Source organism: Petaurus breviceps, unplaced genomic scaffold (assembly GCF_028583685.1).
Source record: "Petaurus breviceps papuanus isolate PSGF00001 unplaced genomic scaffold, PetGlider_PUasm1.0 90822, whole genome shotgun sequence".
Lineage (NCBI taxonomy): Eukaryota > Metazoa > Chordata > Mammalia > Diprotodontia > Petauridae > Petaurus > Petaurus breviceps.
The window spans coordinates 16,385,871-16,405,072 of NW_027187351.1; the positions used below are offsets into that span (position 1 = coordinate 16,385,871).

General features: G+C 37.7%; 1 protein-coding gene across 1 annotated transcript; it reads left to right on the forward strand.

Moving 5' to 3' along the window:
• Window positions 1-18,342: 18,342 nt before the first annotated feature.
• On the forward strand, window positions 18,343-18,988 carry LOC138148165 (small ribosomal subunit protein uS9-like). Its single transcript, XM_069070754.1, has one exon. It carries the CDS (start codon window positions 18,478-18,480, stop codon window positions 18,859-18,861), a length of 384 nt encoding a protein of 127 aa, XP_068926855.1. The 5' UTR covers window positions 18,343-18,477; the 3' UTR covers window positions 18,862-18,988.
• Window positions 18,989-19,202: the final 214 nt, after the last annotated feature.

Genomic DNA, 19,202 nt, shown 5'->3' on the forward strand with positions numbered 1-19,202 from the left:
GAAAATTTGGTTTTGAAGAAAGGACAATTAGTTTACTTTTGAATATACTGAATTTAAAATGTCTACAGGATATCCAGTTCAAGATGTCTAATAGTCAGTTGGAGATGCGAGATGTCAGCAGAGAGGTTTACAATGGATAAGGAGATGTGAGAATCATTCGCATAGAGATAATAATTGAATTCAGGGTAACTGAGGAGATTATAGATGGAGAAGAGAAGATGGCCCAGGACAGAACCCAAAGGGACAACCAAAGTTAGCAGCTATGACCTGCATGAAGATCTAGCATAGGAGATTAAGAAGAACTCAGATAGGTAGAAGGAAAACCAAGGAGAATATTATCATAGAAACCTAGAGAGAAGAGAATATCAAGGAGAAGAGGGTGATAAACATTGTCAAAGAATGTAGAAATGTCAAGAGGAATGAAGAATAAAAAAGAAAAAAGTCATTGAATGGAGCAGTAAAGATAACTTTATTGCCTGACAACTCTGGGGAGAATAGTTTTGATTAAATGATGAAATCAAAAGCCAAAATGTAAAGAATTAAGAAGAGGAGAGGAGAGGACATGAAAGCACATATTATAGATGGCCTTCTCAAGGAGTTTAAATACTGGGTGATAGTGGGGGTAAATGGCTCAAGAGATGAAGATGAAATAGTCATGTGTATATTTGTAGGCAGTAGGGAAGAATCCAATATACAGGAAAAGGCTAAGGATAAATAAAAGAATGGGAATGATAGAGAAGAAAACAGAATGGAATGGGATCACTTATGTATGCAGAGGGGTTAGCCTTGGCAAGAAGAAGGGCCACCTCATCACCATCAGGGATAATGAAAGAAATAGTGGCATAAGAAATCTGGGTCATATGAGGTAAGGAAGAGGAGAGAAAAGGAAGCTCTTGGTAAATGCCTCATTTTTTCCAATATAATGTAAAACAAGGCTCTTAGCTGAGATAGTGGAGTGAGGGGAAGTGATGTTTTAGGAGAGATGAAAATGTTTAGAAGAGCCATTGTGGTGAGTAAATTAGTTAGGTAATTTAGTAAATTAATTAGGGCAATGTCCAAGGATTGCCTTGCTACTTTGAAGGCCCAGTTTAGGTCATGTATTAAATTATTAGAGAACTCAGTCAGTGTGATTTTGTGATTTTCTCCACCTTAGATCAGCAGCATGTACATAGGAGCAAAGGCAAGGGATGAAGGGAATGATCCAAGCATGAGGCCTGACAGGGCAAAATCCCTTCTCTTGAGTAGCTTCTATTTTTATGGGTGGGGGCAATACAACATACAAACAGATAGGTAAATAAAAAGATTTTTTGAGGAGGGAGAAAACACTAAGAACTGGAGAGATCAAGGAATGCTTCACTCAGGATATAGCACCTGAATTGAGTCTTAAATTAAGATAAAAAGAGGTATAGATAAAGAGTACATTACAGACATGTACTGTCGGTGTGAAGTCACTAGAATGGGAAATGTGATGCCGAGTTTGAGGGACAATTAACAGTCCAGCTTGGCAGGACATAGAATGTATGAAGGGGAGTCACATAAAATGCCTGGAGAAATAGGCAGGATTCAGATTATATTAGATTTAAATGCCAGATGAACAGTTTTTATTTTATGTGAGCAGCAAAAATGTATAACTCAAGGTTTTTCATGAGAGTAACAGTCACTTAGAAAACGTCTTAGCAAGATTATGACACTTGTGTGGAGGAAGGATTTGATAGGAGAGATTCTGGAGGCAATGAGAGCAATTTAAAAGTTAGTATCGTAGTTTAAGAAAGAGATAATATGGCCCTGAATTAGAGTAATGACTTTGATTGTGACAGGAGCATAGATTCGAGAGATTTTGTAAAGTTGGAATAAAGGAATTGGAAATGGAGAATGAGAGAAAAGAAAGAGTCAAAGAAAACTATAAGGTTACAAACGTGGGTGACTTCCTCAATACGGAAGTTTAATAGAAGAGATTTATATGTGGAGATAATGAATTCTGTTTTTGAATTGTTTGAAGTTTACAGAATATCCGGGTAAAGACATCCAAAATGCAGAGGCAGATGGGGAGATCTCCCCTCTTCCCTCTCTCTCCTCTGCTTCCTCCTCCTCTCTCCCTCCCTCCCTCCCTTTCTCCCTCTTTTTTAAAGCTATTTTAAAAGTTGACATTGAAATAAATTAAGAGAAAATATAATGCAATTAAAATAAAAAAGAAAGAAACCAATTTCATACTTTAAATAAAAAAGTCACAATGAATTTAATGTTTCAATATGCCAAAGATCTATGATTTCATCACAATCACCTACCAACATGCACACTCCCTGCAGTACTTGTACCTGTAATAGATTGTTGAGTTACTGTGGAAAAAAAAAATTTCCTAGACAATCTTCTAGTGAGTGTCTTAGAACTCAGGTATGACATTCATCAGGCCAATATTTGAAGTTTTTCCTTAGTAGGTCCTTTCAGAATTTAGTACCTTAATATTAATTTAAAAAATGTAAATGTAGACCACCTTTAATAACTCAAATGTAAATGACTTTTTCTTGAGGTTTGATACTTATTAAAAAGAGCTGATATTTACATATAATTTATAGGTTTGCAAATATCATATCATTTGTTCCTCACAACCATTTCGTGTGATATTATTGTTGTGGTGGTTATGATTATTATTTATACACTATTATGTAGATAAGGAAACAGATTTAGAGAAGATAAATGACTCATTCAGTTTTTTGCAGCTAGTTGGTTTCCAAGGTATAATTCAAACCCACATGTTGATCATAGATTTAATGGATAATGATTTCATAAAAATGAGCAATTTTTCCTCATCATTCCCACAGTTATTTCTGCCCTCAAGGCATTGTGGTTGATATTTTGTTGTATAGAGTTTTAGAAATTATAGGGAAAAGGCATTAACATTATGGGAGGTTGGAAACTTCCTGTACCTTTGTCTAAGACCAAAATATCCATTTCTCCCTTTTCTGACCATATCAGTATATGAATATACATTTATGCCACACACTTTAAAGGTAACAATATTCTTAATAGTATCAGGACAATGAGTAGAGATTCAATGCATCTGGAGTCTTAGTTATTCTTTAAATCTGGTTGTTCTCCAGACCTTATTTCAAGAATAAGGTTGAAGGAGTGCTTGGAAAGGCTGCACAGCCATTTTTCATTCTTTATACACAATGTAGATAAATCAAAGACTTCATTTGCCATTGCTGTCAATCTGAAGCCACTTGTGGGGATTGAATCCACTTTAAAAAGTATTTGAAAGAAAAGAGAAAACATAAGTCATTCCAAACACACAGTAAAGTGATCAATTGAAAGTAAATTATGAACGAAAGAACATTTTCCCCACCAAAATCATGTTTCCATAAAGGTGAAATGAATGGTCTTAGATTTATTCTACTATCAAAAAAAAGATGAGAGAATTGGTTTTAGAAGCACATCTTAGACTAGCATCCAAAGCAACATCCTTTCTAAAATGATCTTAACCTCTCCACTTGTTCTTTTAGCTCTCCTTTCTCCTTCTTCTTTATTCTTTCTGTTACCTTTTTTCTTTTCCTCCCTTCCTTCCTTTCATCCCTCTTTCTTTTTTTCCTTCCCTCTTTCCTTTTTTCCTTAGGATATTTCATAAAAACAAACCTTGTAATATTTATTAGTTTCTACAATATAAAATTAATCAGAGCAAAATCAAAATAAGATAAATAAAATAACATGTCAAAGTCATATTAAAAAGAAAAAAAATCTACATCATTTTACTGGGAGGGGTCTCTTGCTACCTACCCAAAACCATAAGCTATCAATGAGGCTTTATGCCAAAGAGCATTCTCCCTCACTGACTAATCTTAGAGCAGTTTCAGCTTTGATTTAGGATTTTGCTGCCTGATTGTGCACCTGAGGTAATTTGTTTCTGACTGTATGTGGTACAGAATGCAATATTTTGATAATTGCCAGAGATGAGCATAAAGTCCCAACTGTCTTTTCCATTCTCATTTTGTTTTTGATGAAATACTCATTCTATTCTCCCCATAGCCTCATTACTTTATAAGCCTATTAATTTGTCTCACTTTTACTGCTTTCATTATTCTTGAACCCTGGTTTTTATTTTCATCTATTGATTTAATAGCATCTCAGTCTATTTCCCCTCTTATTAACTTAAAACTCGATTCCTTAGTAATTTCTATATTTCTAGTCACTACAGTTCCCTCATATTTTCTTTTTAAAAATATCTTATTGATGCTTTTTGGTTTTACTTTTTATATCAGTGGCCCTTCCCAATATCTACTTTTGAATAGAATCCTCTCTTGTAACAAATAAAAACAATTAAGCAAAGCAAACTGAAACACAAATTACATCTAATAGCATCCATGACATTCTGTATTCAATATCCACTACTTTCTATTGTGAGAAGGAAAATATGAGCTCTTAACATGACATAATGGAAAGTCTGCTGCATCTAGAATCAGCGATGCTAGATTTAACTCCTGGCCTAGCCATTCCACTACTTGTCTTCCTGGGAGAAGTCACCCAAGACTGGGTATTGGTTTTATCATCTGTAAAATTAATGGATGGTACTAGATGGCTTCTAGGTCTCTCCCAAAGTCTAATCTATAATCCTTTGATTTGTAATCACTTCTGGAAGGAGGATGTTAAAGCACTTACCCTACTGATGGTGATTCTGTAGATACTTCTTGGTATACAAATTCAACATTGCATTATTATGCTTCTTCATCATTTATTTCTTTTAAATAAAAATTGGCCAAAACATTAATCTTAATTCTGGTGCCTTTTAGAATGTCTTCCTTTACTTTTTTTTTTTTTGCCTTTTGGAGGGCAATTGGGTTTAAGTAACTTGCCCAAGGTTACACGGCTAGTTTTTTTGTGTGGGTGTTAAGTGTCTGAGGCCAGAACTGAACTCAGGTCCTCCTGACTCCAGGGCCTGCGCTTTACTCACTGCACCACCTAGCCGCCCTCTTCCTTTACATTTTTGTGTTCATGACATTTATTATCGTTTTATTTTTTCTCTTGATCTGTATCAGTTAATAAAAATGATCCAGGGGTGGCTAGGTAGCACAGTGAACAGAGCACTGGCCCTGGAGTCAGGAGGACCTGAGTTCAAATCCGGACTCAGACACTTAACACTTACTAGCTGTGTGACCTTGGGCAAGTCACTTAACCCCAACAGCCCTGCCTTCCCCCCTCCAAAAAAAAATAAATAAAAATAAAAATGATCCACAGTTTCTCCTAATTCTTTTTATTTGTCATTCTAGAGAATACAAAGACCATAGAATTGGAGCTGGATGGAGTCTTAGAGATATTTATTTTACAGATGGTGTCCTCATTTTGCAGGTGAGGAAATCAAGGTCAATATCATTTAGATAATACATAATAAAGTAGTAGAGCTAGGGTTGAACTCAAGTCCTCTGTAGCACCATTATGCTGTAATATTAACCAATTTCCCCGACTGACCATACTTCTTTCAGCCACTCTTAAGTAGATAGGCATGTATTTTGTTTCCAGGTTTTCTTTTTACCACACATAAGTGTTTCTATAAATCATATATATGGGATTTTTCTTTCTTTCTTTGAATTAGTTGGGGGGTATATGCTTAGTAACAATAAATATGGATCAAAGAGTCTATGCATACACATAAACTCTCTCTCTCTCTCTCTCTATATATATATATATATATGTCTCCTTTTCACTCTCAGTTTTTAAACTAGTATAGGGGAGAGAATAGAAGAGGGAGGGAAATGTAGAAGAGAATAGGACGGGAAAGGTAGAGGAGTTGGGAAGGGAGAGAGGAAGGGACAGGAGGGATGAGAATAGGTGAAAGGAAAAGATGGAATAGATGGGAGGACAGAGGGAAACGGAGAGAAAAGGGAAGGGGAAGGGAAAAAGAAAGGAAGATTCCATCATTTAATCCTTTTGCATTCATCTCCTTACTGTTTGATCTTTCTCCTCTTTATTGCTAAATTTCAGGAAAGAACTTATAGGATATTATCTACATTAATTTATGGCATTAGTATTATACGGATCAAAAATATCCAGATAGTATATGTAATTGAGCAAAACAATAATATATTTGGAAGAACAGAAGATCTAGAATGTCAAGGAAAATAAAAATGAAAATTAAAGGGACTTCATACCTAATCTTAAATTACATCATAAGGTTCTAATCATTTTCAATTCAATAAAAATGTGTTAAGTATGCTAGGCATTGTGATAAATACTGGGGTTAAGAAAGGCAAAAGATAGTTCTTGCCCTCAAAGACTTTACAATCTAATGGGGGAAAGTACATGCAAACAAATATATACAAAGAAAGCTATATACAGCATAAATAGAAAATAATTGACAGAACAAGTGACTTAAATGTAAAAGATATGGTCAAAGTGAACTGGTTCACCAAAGGTTTGCTATAGGAAATAAGGAAGAGTGTAGCTCAAGTAAGGATGATGGCCTAGGAGAGAACTGAGAGGTGGAAGAAATGAAGGTCATAGTGAGGCTGGGGAAGAGTGTTAAGAGAAAAAAAAGATGGTAATTAAAGGAAGTACAGAGTTCATGAACAAAGAAATATAGCATTTGTAGGTGATGGGAAAGTCTAACCATTTCTGTGTGACTGAGATGGAGTAGAAGATTGATTTATAGGCAAGCAGCAAACTGAACAAATGGGAAGTGAGGGTGTGTAGAGTATCACTATGTATTAAAGTGAGAAGGGGCATAACTGAGAGATGCATTCGGTTATGAGGGCAGGAAATGGATTGGATAGAAAGACTGTGAGCCAGGTACTGAAAAATAGTGTTCATGATTAAAAGTGTTGGAAGAAATGACAAAAATTAGTTAAGGATAATTGTTTTCTAACACTAATCAAATAAGATCTTCTCACCTTAGTTTCTTTTACCAGCTAAAGGTAAACATTAGAAATACCTCATGAAATGCACTCTACAGACATCTGATAGTAATGATAATCTACTTGTGTAAGAGCCCTCACAGGGGGTGGAGCCAAGATGGTGGAGTAGAAGCACGACCTTCCCGTGGCTCCGGCTTCCACCCTTCCCAATCCATGTAAAAAGGGGACTCTAAACAAACTTTGGAGCTGCAGAACCCACAAAATGACACAGAGAAGCTAACCTCCTGCTGAGGACAGCCCGGCAGGCCGGCAGGAATCGGCCAGCACAGCGCTCTGGGAACCCAGCCAAGCACCACGCCTTGGCCCCAGGGTGGGCCTGACCAGCCTCCAGCCAGAGGGATCTGCAGCAGCTGTGGCCATTTCCAGATTTATCAATACATAGATGCTAAGGACAAGGTGAGAGACAAGAGCAGTCTGGACTTTGGGACCCAGTAAGTGGGAGTGCATGGCTTTTACCCCCGGGGAGAGAACTGCTGAGATGCCAGCACAGCCTGCCAGCACCATGTGGAGTCAGCTCCTGGCCTGCAGAGTGTAGGGGGACCAAGCACCAGTCTGAGGGGTCATCACTCTTGCTTTAACCTGCTTGGATCTGGATTGCAGTCTAGGGTGGAGGTCCTGGGGTGTGTGTCCAGCTTGCCAGAGCGTGTGGAGACCTCAGAGAGGGCACCCATCTAATACCTCTGGCAGCTGAGAAAACCCCAGCGTTTGGGACGAAAACTCCCCTGTCTGGTGGCAGAGTCCTGCTGTGGCAAAAAGCCCAAAAGCCAAATAATTGAGTGGCAAAATGAGCAGGCAAAGGAAACAAAGCAGACAGAAGATTCCAACATTACACTCCTATTTTGGGGATAAGTAGGAGCAAGGCATGGAACAGGAGGAAAACAGTGAAGTCAGAACTCCTGCACCAAAAGCTTCAAAGGAAAATACAAGCTGGTTACAGGCCATAGAGGACCTTAAGAAGCAGATAAGAGAAGTGGAGGAAAAATTGGGAAGAGAAATGAGAACAATGCAAGAAAATTATGAAATGAGTGTCAACAGCCTGACTGAAGAAAATAATACCTTAAAAAACAGACTGACTCAAATGGCAAAGGAGGCTCAAAAAGTCAATGAGGAGAAGAATGCCTTAAAAAGTCGAATTTGCCAGATGGAAAAAGAATCTCAAAAGCTCACTGAGGAGAATCATTGCTTCAGAATTAGATTGGAGCAAATGGAAGCTAATGACTTTATGAGAAATCAAGATGCTGTTAAACAGATCCAAACAACTGAAAGAATAGAAGGCAATGTGAATTATCTCATGGGAAAAACCACTGACCTGGAAAATAAATCCAGGAGAGATAATTTAAAAATTATTGGACTACCTGAAAGCCATGACCAAAGTAAGAACCTAGAAAGCATCCTCCAGGAAGTTCTCAAAGAAAACTGCCCTGATGTTTTAGAACGAGAGGGCAAAATAGAGTTTGAAAGAATCCACCGATCACCTCCTGAAAAAGATCCCAAAAAGAAAACTCCTAGGAATATTATCGCCAGGTTCTGGAATTCCCAGGTTAAGGAGAGAATATTACAAGCAGCCAGGAAGAAACAATTTGAATATTGTGGAAACACAATCAGGATAACCCAGGATCTGGCAGCTTCTACACTGAGGGATCGAAGGGCTTGGAATGTGATATTCCAGAGATCAAGGGAGCTGGGATTAAAACCAAGAGTCACCTACCCAGCAAAACTGAGTATCATGTTTCAGGGGAAAATATGGTCATTCCATGGAATACAGGACTTTCCAGCATTCTTGCTGAAAAAACCAGAGTTGAATAGAAAATTTGACATTTAGATACAAGAAGCAAGAGAAGCATGAGAAGGTAAACAGGGTAAAGAAATCATAAGGAACTTATCAAAGTTGAACTATTAATATTCCTACATGGAAAAGCAATAATTGCAACTTATGAAACTTTTCTCAGTAGTTGAAGGGATTAGAAATATATATATATATATATATGTCTTTATATGAGGGTATGCGGGCATATGAACACATATGTAAATGTGTGTATATACATTTACAGGTATACATAGATAGAGGGCACAGGACCAATTTAACAGGAAGGGATGATACTTAAAAGGTGAAATTAAGAGATGAGAGGAATATAATGAAAGGAGATGGGGAGAGACAGATTGGGGCAAACTATCTCATACAGAAGAGGCAAGGGAAAATGGTTACAATGGAGGGGAAGAATAGGAAGGCAAAAGTGAATGGGTCAACCTTATTCCTATTGAATCTGGCTTGAGGAGGGAGGGAAATACACACTAAATAGAGGATCTCACCCTCCAGGAGAATACGGGGGGAAGGGGATGAGAGGGGGGATGATGGAAGGGAGGGCAGGCTGGGGGGGAGGGAAGTTGGAAGCACCCACTTTTGAAAAGGGACAGGATCAAAGTAGAGAATAGAACAAGTGGGAGGTGGGATAGGAGGGAGGGAAATATAGTCAGTCTTTTACAATATATCTACTATGTTATTGTTTTGCATTAGCCGCACATGTACAACCTATACTGAACTGCTTGTCTCCCCAGTGGGGGTGGGTGGCAGGAGGGGAAGGGAATGAATCTGGAATTGAAAGTTTAAAAATCATATATTCAAGTATATATATATATATATATATGTGTGTGTTTGTGTGTGTATACATATATACTATTATTAATACCATCTTACATGTAATTAAGAAATAAGATATACAGGCACTGAGGCATAGAGATCCACTGGAAAAGTTGAAACGAGTATGAAAGAAAATACCGGAGAGAGCAGATTGGAGGAGGGGATATCCTGTGGGACTGCTGTTTTGGGGGGATGGGTGGGGAAAAAACAGGGAGAAAATTTGTAACTCAAAATCTGGTGGAAACGAATGATGTAAATCAGAAGTTAATAAAGCATTTAAAAAAAAAGAGCCCTCACAATATTAAATATAAAAGAATAATAGCAGGGTACCAACTTGTGCCTAGACCATGCTTATCTGAACTTCCCCCCCCAAAAAAAATATAGAATGATACAGTAATGATAGCAATAACAGCAACATTTAATATTTTAACATGGTGTCATAGGATGCTGTTATGGGAATGGGAATTTAAGATATTCCCTGCCCCTAGGCCCTTTGAAAGGCTTAAGTGATTCTGAGAGCCTTCCTTGATTTAAAAATATACTCTGCTCCCTAATAGGCTGAATGTGGTGCCACATGGAGCCTGTGGCAGGAGGCTTGGTTTTTGGGAATGCCCACACCTTGGTGCTGTGTGAATGGGCAGTGAGTCAAGAGGGTTGTGACATTCTCTGATCCAGGAGAAGGCTATATATACCCTGATGTGAGATTTTGTTTTGGGGCTCACTTTGGGAAGTGTTGTGTGATTTGGCCAGATGAGATTCTGGGCAGCCGTTGAGCCCCCTGCTTTGAAAACCCAGATGTTGATGCTTCCCTCTCTGCTAACTGACTAGATATGGATGTAATGGTCAGGCACCTGGAAGCTTTTCTGTTGGTCTATTTCTCTGTCTGTATTTTTTTGTCTGCTTGTAACCTCTGTATTCTCTGAAGTTTGGGGTGCTGACTTTTTTCCCTGAACTAGGTAAATGACAAGTGTTTGATTAAAGCAAGATTGTTAACCCATTTTGAGTTGCTTTCCTTTAGAAAAGCAAATCTAAGAACCTGTGTTGGCAACTACCCTGGGTATGCTGGGGTGCTTGCTGCTACCGATGCCAAGTACTCATTTGATCCTCTGCAAAATCTTGTGTTAGATAATACATACATTTTTATTCACATTTTAATAATGAGGAAATGAAGGTGCAGGGAAGTGAAATAAGTTCTCACATCTAAGTTTTCTGATGCCAAATCTAATGCTACTTTAATCCCACCATTACATTCAGACTTAGATGATATTTTATGTATTAAAAACTGCTGGGTTCTAGTCTCCACTTTGTGATATGGTTTGAGGGGTGAAATAATGATAACTGACCTTGTCTTTGGGTCTCAAAGGACTTTGAAGTTTATTTCCTTGTAATTTACAAATATAACTTTAATCCAAGCATGGCAGAGCAGCAAAATAAGAGTGATGAAAGTGAAGACAATTTGAGAAAGTAGTCATCAATATAACAAAAAGAAGTATAGATATCCCTCATTATGTAAGACAACTGTCTTCCTCTATGGTTTTGTTGTTGTTTAAGTCATGTCACTCTTTGTGACTCCATTTGGAATTTTCTTGGCAAAGATACCAGAGTGGTTAGTGATTTCCTTCTCCAGCTCATTTTGTAGATGATAAAACTGAGGCAAACAGAATTGCCCAGGGTCATACAACTAAGTGTAAGTGTGAGTAAGTGTGTGAGGCTGGATTTGAACTCAGGTCCTGACAGGGCTGGCCCTGATACTCTATTCATTGCATCATCTAGCTCCAGCCTCTCTCCCCCCCCCCAAAAAAAAAAAAGCTTATGTTAAATAAAATCTACTTGTCTACTGATTTCTATAATGAAATTAATATATATTTCTCATTAAAAAAACAAACCATCCAATATGCTGGATTGAAAACTTGGGTTAGTTAAGAATTGTATTCGGGGTGATTTACAATGACTGGAACTCCTCACGGAACATTTTGCAATTCTACTTCTCTGTTGTGGATTTCACTACCTACTCCTTTCTTGTTCTGAGTGTTGGAATATCTTGCATTGCCTGAAGAATTACCCAATTCCCAAAAATCTTCCATTCTAGTCTATCCACATATTTATGACATCTAAGAGCTGGGCTATAAAAATAAAAATTTATCAGTAAATGTCATCATCTAATTTAGTACACTCCAAGACTGAAAATTCTTTAAGCCCAAAACTTTAGATTATGAAAAACTAGTTAGTATCATATTTCATTCATCCTGTAAGTCGATAATAACTTATATTTCACTTATTTACAAAGCAGATAATAGTGGCGAAACTTCTTTGACTAAAAATTATGCTTACAAAATGTTTGGATGTTTCTCAACTTTTAGCAGTTTCATGACTATAATCAATTTATTCTTTCAAATTAGAATATATTATAGGATTCCCTTATTTTTTATAATTGCATCATCATTTTTTGTAATTTTAAAAATTACATATATCTTCAATAATGATTTCTTATGAACGAAAATAATCTATTTCAAATATATAACTTTATCTTGGAAAGACTAAATGAATTAATACAGAGTAGAAGAAGAAGAACTAAGAAATTAAGATACGATAGCCATGATACCATAAAGGAAAACAATATTAAAAAAGACCAACATTCAGGTTAATGTAATTAATTAATGCTTGATTTCAGAAGAGAACTTATGATGAAACCAGGTATATTTTTCTTGTAGTAGACCATGCTGGATTCTTCATTTGCTGTCAGACCAGGTCCAGGGGTGGGGAACCTGAGGCCTTGAGACTTACATGTGGACGTCTAGATCCTAAAGTGTGGCCTTTTGACTGACTGACTGAAAAAGGCTGCATTTAAGGATCTAGAAGGCTACATATGTCCTCAAGACTGTAAGTTCCCCATCCCTGGACCAGACTAAGTATCTGGTTTGCTTAACTGCTTCTCTTTATTATAATAGAGAAGTAAAATTCTGTGGAGGATACTAGAAAGTGACAATGATAAGCAAAATAAAAAGTATTAATAAAACATTTCTCGAATTATCAATATTTTCTTTAACACAACTCACATGTATCAAATCAACATATCTCCTATTTTACTTGCATTGTGGGTTTTCCTCATTTTCTCCCATAGACCCTCATACCTCAGTAGAATCTACTGACTTCCTACCAGTGGTGTTTTACATAGAAATAATTGACTGGAGAACTGGGCCCTTGGGATTAAAAGCATTTTAGACAATGTTGGAGCAGTGTGTTCTGAGCTGTTTAGAACCCAGGAAACCCTTTTGAATTGACAAGGATAGAGTGATATTGTAACACGTAGGATAGGTGCCGCTATGAAAGAGAAAAATAGCTTCTCAGGAACACTTGGTAAAATGGGCAGCTGGCTGAAAACTTTTATTGCTATAGATGATTGACTAGAAACAGAGGCTATTGTGGTAGAGCAGAAGTGTTAACACTTGGACAAGTAACCTTTTTTTTCAGTCTGCCAACAAAATGATTGCTTTGAAGCTCATAAAAATGTTGAGGAAAAGAATCTCTTTTAACAAAATAACCTTGTTATGAGTTGAAAGCCATTAGAATGGAAAGTCATTGCATTGTAATATAAAAGCCTAAATCGTTTCATGACTATAGTTTCTATATGGTAAATATGGTTTTAACCCACTTAGCTTCATCTACAGCCTAATGTTCTTGTTTACCCAGTAAATACAGAATTTTTCTTTTAATGAAACGCTGAGTTTGAGAATTTAGATGAGCCAAAAAAAAATTAGTTTTTTTTTTTTAACAACCTCTATAGCTCCCAAACATTGCATTGCTAAAACTCCCTAGGTTGTATATTCTTGCATGTCAGACAGAAAAACCAATACAAAGTTAACACTGGGTATCAACTCTTAGGCAATAATGTGTGGAGTAGAGCCAGCTGGAGCTCTGACTTTCTAAGCTTTCTGCCAACAGCAGGGCAGAATTCTCCTTGATAAATGTTAATTGCTTTTACTTATTCTTTTGCTAGTTTTGTTCGTATTTGTCACCATTCAAATCTTTAGAAACCCAGTTTGGGGAAGTGTAACCCAGATTTCCCATTCTCCTACTTTTCTGTAACAGATGGAAATATTGGCTTTCATAGATCAGAAGTAGGCAAAAGAATGTTCACAAACTTTATTTGGACACTCAAGTGTTTTGTTTTATTTTTTTCCCTTTACATGCTAGCCTTCCCATACATGCATACACATATACACATAAACACACAGTTTTTAAGCTCTGGCTAATAAGATTACACTACTGAATTTAGAGAGCTGAACTTGGAGTCATAGAATCTGAGTTCAAATTCCATCTCTGTCACTGATTATCAGTTGTGATCTTGGGCAAGTTCATTTAGGCTTCTCTAAGCCTTAGTTTTCTAATCTAAAATGAAGGAATTGGGCTAGACAACATTTAAGATCCCTTTTCCAGCCTCAAATCTCTGATCTCTGACTCTGTGATTGTATAACATCATATAAGTTATTGGAGGGTTAGGGAGGGGAGAGAGATCTGTACAGACCTCTGATTTCATTGCTGTGGAGAGCTTCCCAATGAGGAAATGCTCTTTATCAATGCACATAAGTACCTGTCCTGCCATTTCTAGTCATAGGGTCATAGGATCATAAATTTAAAGTTGGAAAAATTCTTAGAGAACCTCAGGTTCAAAGCTTAAATTTTATAGATTAGAAATTCATAACCAGGTTCAATTACTTGCTCAAGGTGAGACAAAGAGCAAGTGGTTACAACATGCATTTGAATCCCATGAGTGCAGCATGCTAGACACTGGAAAAAAATAAAGAAAATAAGATATACAGACATATTGACAATAAGATATATAGATATAATTCAAAAGAAACCTATATTCTGCTAGAGGGCTGTAACACATGCATAAATAAGATAAATCCATAAAATATACATACACATATGTAGAGGGGAGTTTTCCCTCTACACTTACTTGTGCATGTCTCTTACCCATCTAGCAGAATGTAAGTTTCATAAAAGGAAGAACTGCTTCACTTTTGCCCCAAACCAGGCCCAGTGCCTGGCACATTATAAGTATTTAATAAATATTTATTGGTTAACTACCTGTACTCAAAAGTATAACAACTGCCTTTATTTGAAATATTCTTTAGCTCTTCTTCCTTTATAGGTGGAAGTCAAGTCAACACATAATAATTAAATATTAACTATGTGCCAGGCCCAGTGCTGAGCAATGGGGGGGGGACACAAATAAAAGCAAAAATAAATATAGTCCCTGCCTTCAAGGAGCTTATAGTAAAATGGGACAGACATAAGAAAATAATAGCTAGCATTTATCAGTGCTTTGTAAAGTGTTTTATAAATATTATGTTATATATTTATTATAGATATAATATTACAATTAAATTAAAATAATATATTAAATATAAATATATTATATTATAAATATAAATGTTTTATAAATATTATCTCATTTGATCCTTACAACAGCCCAGGATGATGAGGAAACTGAGATAAACAGAGAATAAATGGTGACAGGATCACAAAACTATTAAGTTTTGGACCTGGATTTGAACTCAGTTATTTCTGAATCCAGACCCAGTGTTGTATCTACTGTACCATCTAGCTAGTAGGATGGTGGGTAAGAAGGTGGCAAAGCCTAGAGAATGAAGGGTACCTAGTATGGGTCCTTCCTTAAAATGGAGGATTGAGAAAAATTTATCAATGGGAAAAGTGACCCACAGGGGAAGAAGAAATTAATCTGGAAGGTTGAGTGGCATGATGGATATAAAACTGGTTATGGAGTAAGGAAGATGTAGGTACAAGTCTTTTCTCTGACATAGACAGTGTGACTTTGGGCACATCATTTAACCTCTCACTGTCCCACGCAAATTCTCTAAAACTATGGGACAATAGAAGCAGATAGTAATCTTCATGAGTAGAGACAGTTTTCTCACTGGGAGTTCCTAGATTCATCCCCCCTACCACCACTCCCCCAATCATTAGTTCTGATTTTTAACCCAGATTAACTTGAATTAGCAAGGTTTTGTTGCATGTTCACAAGTATACAACTAGCGTGTGTGGATTTAGGCAGTTGTGGTATGGTAGAAAGAAATCTGGGCTTGGAGTCAGAAGACTTAGGTTTTCCTATCATGTCTAACACATACTCACTGTGGGAAGTTGGGTAATTCACTTAATCTTTTTCCTCATCTGGAAAATGTTTATCTTAATAATTGGGTTACCTATCTAACAACGTTCTTGTAAAGACAGTGCTTTATAAACCTTAAGGCTTTTTTAATGTTCTTATTATCTTTACTATCATTTGAACTACCATCATTATTGTAGACTAAAGAAACTGGCCCTGAATAAATACACAGAAAACAAAGTCAGCAGGAAGCTAAGAGTCATCTAGAGTTATGAGGGAGTTTAGATGATCTAACGACTTCTCTTGATTAACTCCAACCTCAGTTTAAATGGAATAAAATTTTGCCATTCTAGACAAGAGGCAATGACCCACAGCTCTTGCATTTTAAAAACAATCATCTTACTTACTAAAATAATTTGATCAGATTTACATTAATTAGCCATTTTCTTTTCTGGCCTCAGCATAGCTGTCTGGAAAACAAACAAAATAAACCCAAATAAAATCCAGAAACTTCCCAAAATGGGTCCACTACAACTTTATGTTTTATTATCTTAATAAGGCCTTTGCTATAGTAGGAGAATCTTTTTTCTCCTCTTTAATTGATCACTCTCCACTTCACCACAGCAATTTTTCAAAACATTTTCATCCATCATCAAGCCATCTATTTTACTCCCTTACACTATTTTTAGTTAAGAACCTTGATTCCTATTTCACTGAAAAAGCTAAGGAAATTTGCTGAAAGCCCCCATTCTCCCTTCTCAGCAAGTCTTTCTCCATTATCTCCCCCTTCACCCCTGTCCCATATGAAAAGCTGACCTTTCTCTTTGTAAAGGCAAATCCCCCTACATTCACCACTGATTTTATTCCATCTCACTTTCACTAACAGATTGTTCCCTCTATCATCCTGTTTCTGTCTCTAATCTTCAATCCCTTCCTGTCTAGGAGCTACTTCCCTGCTGGCTACAAATATGTTCATGTCTTCCTCATCCTTAAAAAAACAAACAAAAAAACAAAAACTCTTCACTTGATCTGACTGTCCCCAGTAGCTATTGTTTAATATCTCTCCTTGCTTTTATGTTTCAATTCCTAGAAAAATCTGTCTGTAATTAGTGGTTCCACTTTCTTTCTTTTCATTCTATTCTTAATACTCTGCAGTCTGAATTCCAGCCTCATCATTCAACTGAAATTGTTCTCTCCAAAATTACCAATAATTTCTTAATTAACAAATAAAATAACTTTTTTTCTCAGTCCTCATCCTTCTTGACCTCTCTGCAGGCTTTTATATGTCAATCATCTTGTAGATACTCTCTCCTAAGGAACACTGATCTCTCCTGATTCTCCTAGCTGTCTGACCATCCCTCCTCAGTCTCCTTTGCTAGATTTTCTACCAGGTCACACATGTTTACTGAGGGTGTTCCTCAATTCTTGGTCTTGGAACCTCTTACATCTCTCTCTGTATTATTTCTCTCGGCAACCTCATCACTTCCCATATGTTCAATCATCATCTCTGAGCAGGTATCCTAAGACCTATGTACCTTGCCCTGATATCTTCTGACCTCCATTCTCCCATCTCCAACAGCTTATTGGATATTTCAACCTGGGTCTCTCATGGATTTCTTAAACTCAACATATTCGAAACTGAATATATTATTTCCCCACAAAAATCATGCCCTTTTCTAACTTTCATATTATTAGTGAGGGTAACACAAATCTTCCATTCACCTGTGGTGTTTAAAAAAGGTTTGAGAGACATAATTTTGGGGCAATTTAATAATTTTATTAGTAAAAATCATTTCATTAATAATTGATCATTTTATTAATAATCATCTTTAATAAAAGGATGGTCATTTGACCTCTCTCAGACTAAAGATAATAACGGTGGTGGGCTCATAGTTTATATATCCTGAAAGAGGAGTATTTAAAAGGATGGCAATTGACTCATTGGTTAACAATGAATGAGAACTGGACTTTACAAAGAGAAATGGTTTTACTCTAATGAGGGGATGAGAGCGACATCCCGGCACCCTTGTGATGGGGCACAGACTCTGGCACCTCCCCCAACTCTCCTTGAACTTTCCCACAGGGACAAGCCTCTTGCATTGATCTGAGCCATCTATCTATTCCAGTAATTCTCTCAATTGGCCTTTCATTGTGACCTATGCCCAGTCTCCCAATTTTCTGTTCCATTCTCTGTTACCTCTGGATTGCCCCTGGCTACTTCCCACCCCACCCTCGATCTTATCTAGACCTCATCCCTTGGTCACATGGCCCCTCACAGTCACCCCAGCCTATTGGCCACTCCCACCCAGATCTTCCCTAGACCCCTCATCCCAGTCACAGCTGAGTACTTGGCCACGCCTAAATCCCTCCCACACTACTTCTGTATAAAAGATCCATCTTGACTCCATTAAAGTGCTCAAATTCAGTCTGGCCTGCTTGCATTAGAGATACAAATGTTGAGACTCTTTAAGAGTGTGGCCAATATGGCATATTTTTAGAATCATGCTCATTTATTGGTTGTCTTTGGCTGAATGAAGGAAGGCTTGGATCGAATTCATTTGGGCAGGACCTGTGAGTCACTATTTTGGTCCCAGTACCCCTGAACCTCAATATTTGGAGAGAAACTGTTTGTATACTCAGAGTACCCCTAGCCTTGGACAATTTAGACAAAAGTGTCTGTCTTCTTTCGTGCTTCGGCGCCGCGCGGGTGAGGAGCTCCAGTCTCGGGCTTCTGCCACCATCGCCACCACCTCCTTCGCATCTTCCTGTGCCTCCAGCCCATTTCTGGGCCTGCGCCACCCGCCAGCAGCATGCCATCCAAGCGGCCGCTCCAATCCCTCCAGGTTTTCGGGCGAAAGAAAACAGCCACTGCTGTGGCTCATTGCAAGAGAGGCAATGGGCTGATCAAGGTGAATAGGCGACCACTGGAGATGATTGAACCTCGCACCCTGCAGTACAAGCTGCTCGAGCCTGCCCTCCTACTAGGCAAGGAACGTTTTGCTGGAGTCGATATCCCGGTCCGTGTCAAAGGCTCAGTCCACATGGCTCAGATTTATGCTATCCGCCAGTCCATCTCCAAAGCCCTGGTGGCTTATTACCAGAAGTATGTGGACAAGGCCTCCAAGAACGAAATAAAAGACATCCTTATCCAATATGACCGAACCCTGCTGGTGGCTGACCCTAGGCGTTGTTAATCCAAGAAGTTTGGCGGCCCTGGACTCTGGGCTCGCTACCAGAAATCCTATCGATAAGGCAACTGCTAGGATTGTGGGGCTTTTTGCAATAAATTTGGTATATGACCTTTTCAAGTTAAAAAAAAAGTGTCTGTCTTCACCCAAGTTCCATTGAATGGAATTCACCTTAGAGATTCCTTATAAGGTTGGGTGGGGTAGAATAGAGAAGGTTAGCCTGACCTTCAGAGACTGGGGTCTTGAAATGAGGTTAGAGAAAATGGGCAACACTGACTCTTTCTAAATCCTAAGTTATTGATAATAATTTTCTCTCACTCCCAGGCTCTCAAGGCACCTTCTTTGAC

Bases quoted from the DNA above. Each gene is read 5' to 3' on its own strand.
- LOC138148165 (XM_069070754.1), top strand. From the start codon at position 18,478: ATGCCATCCAAGCGGCCGCTCCAATCCCTCCAGGTTTTCGGGCGAAAG.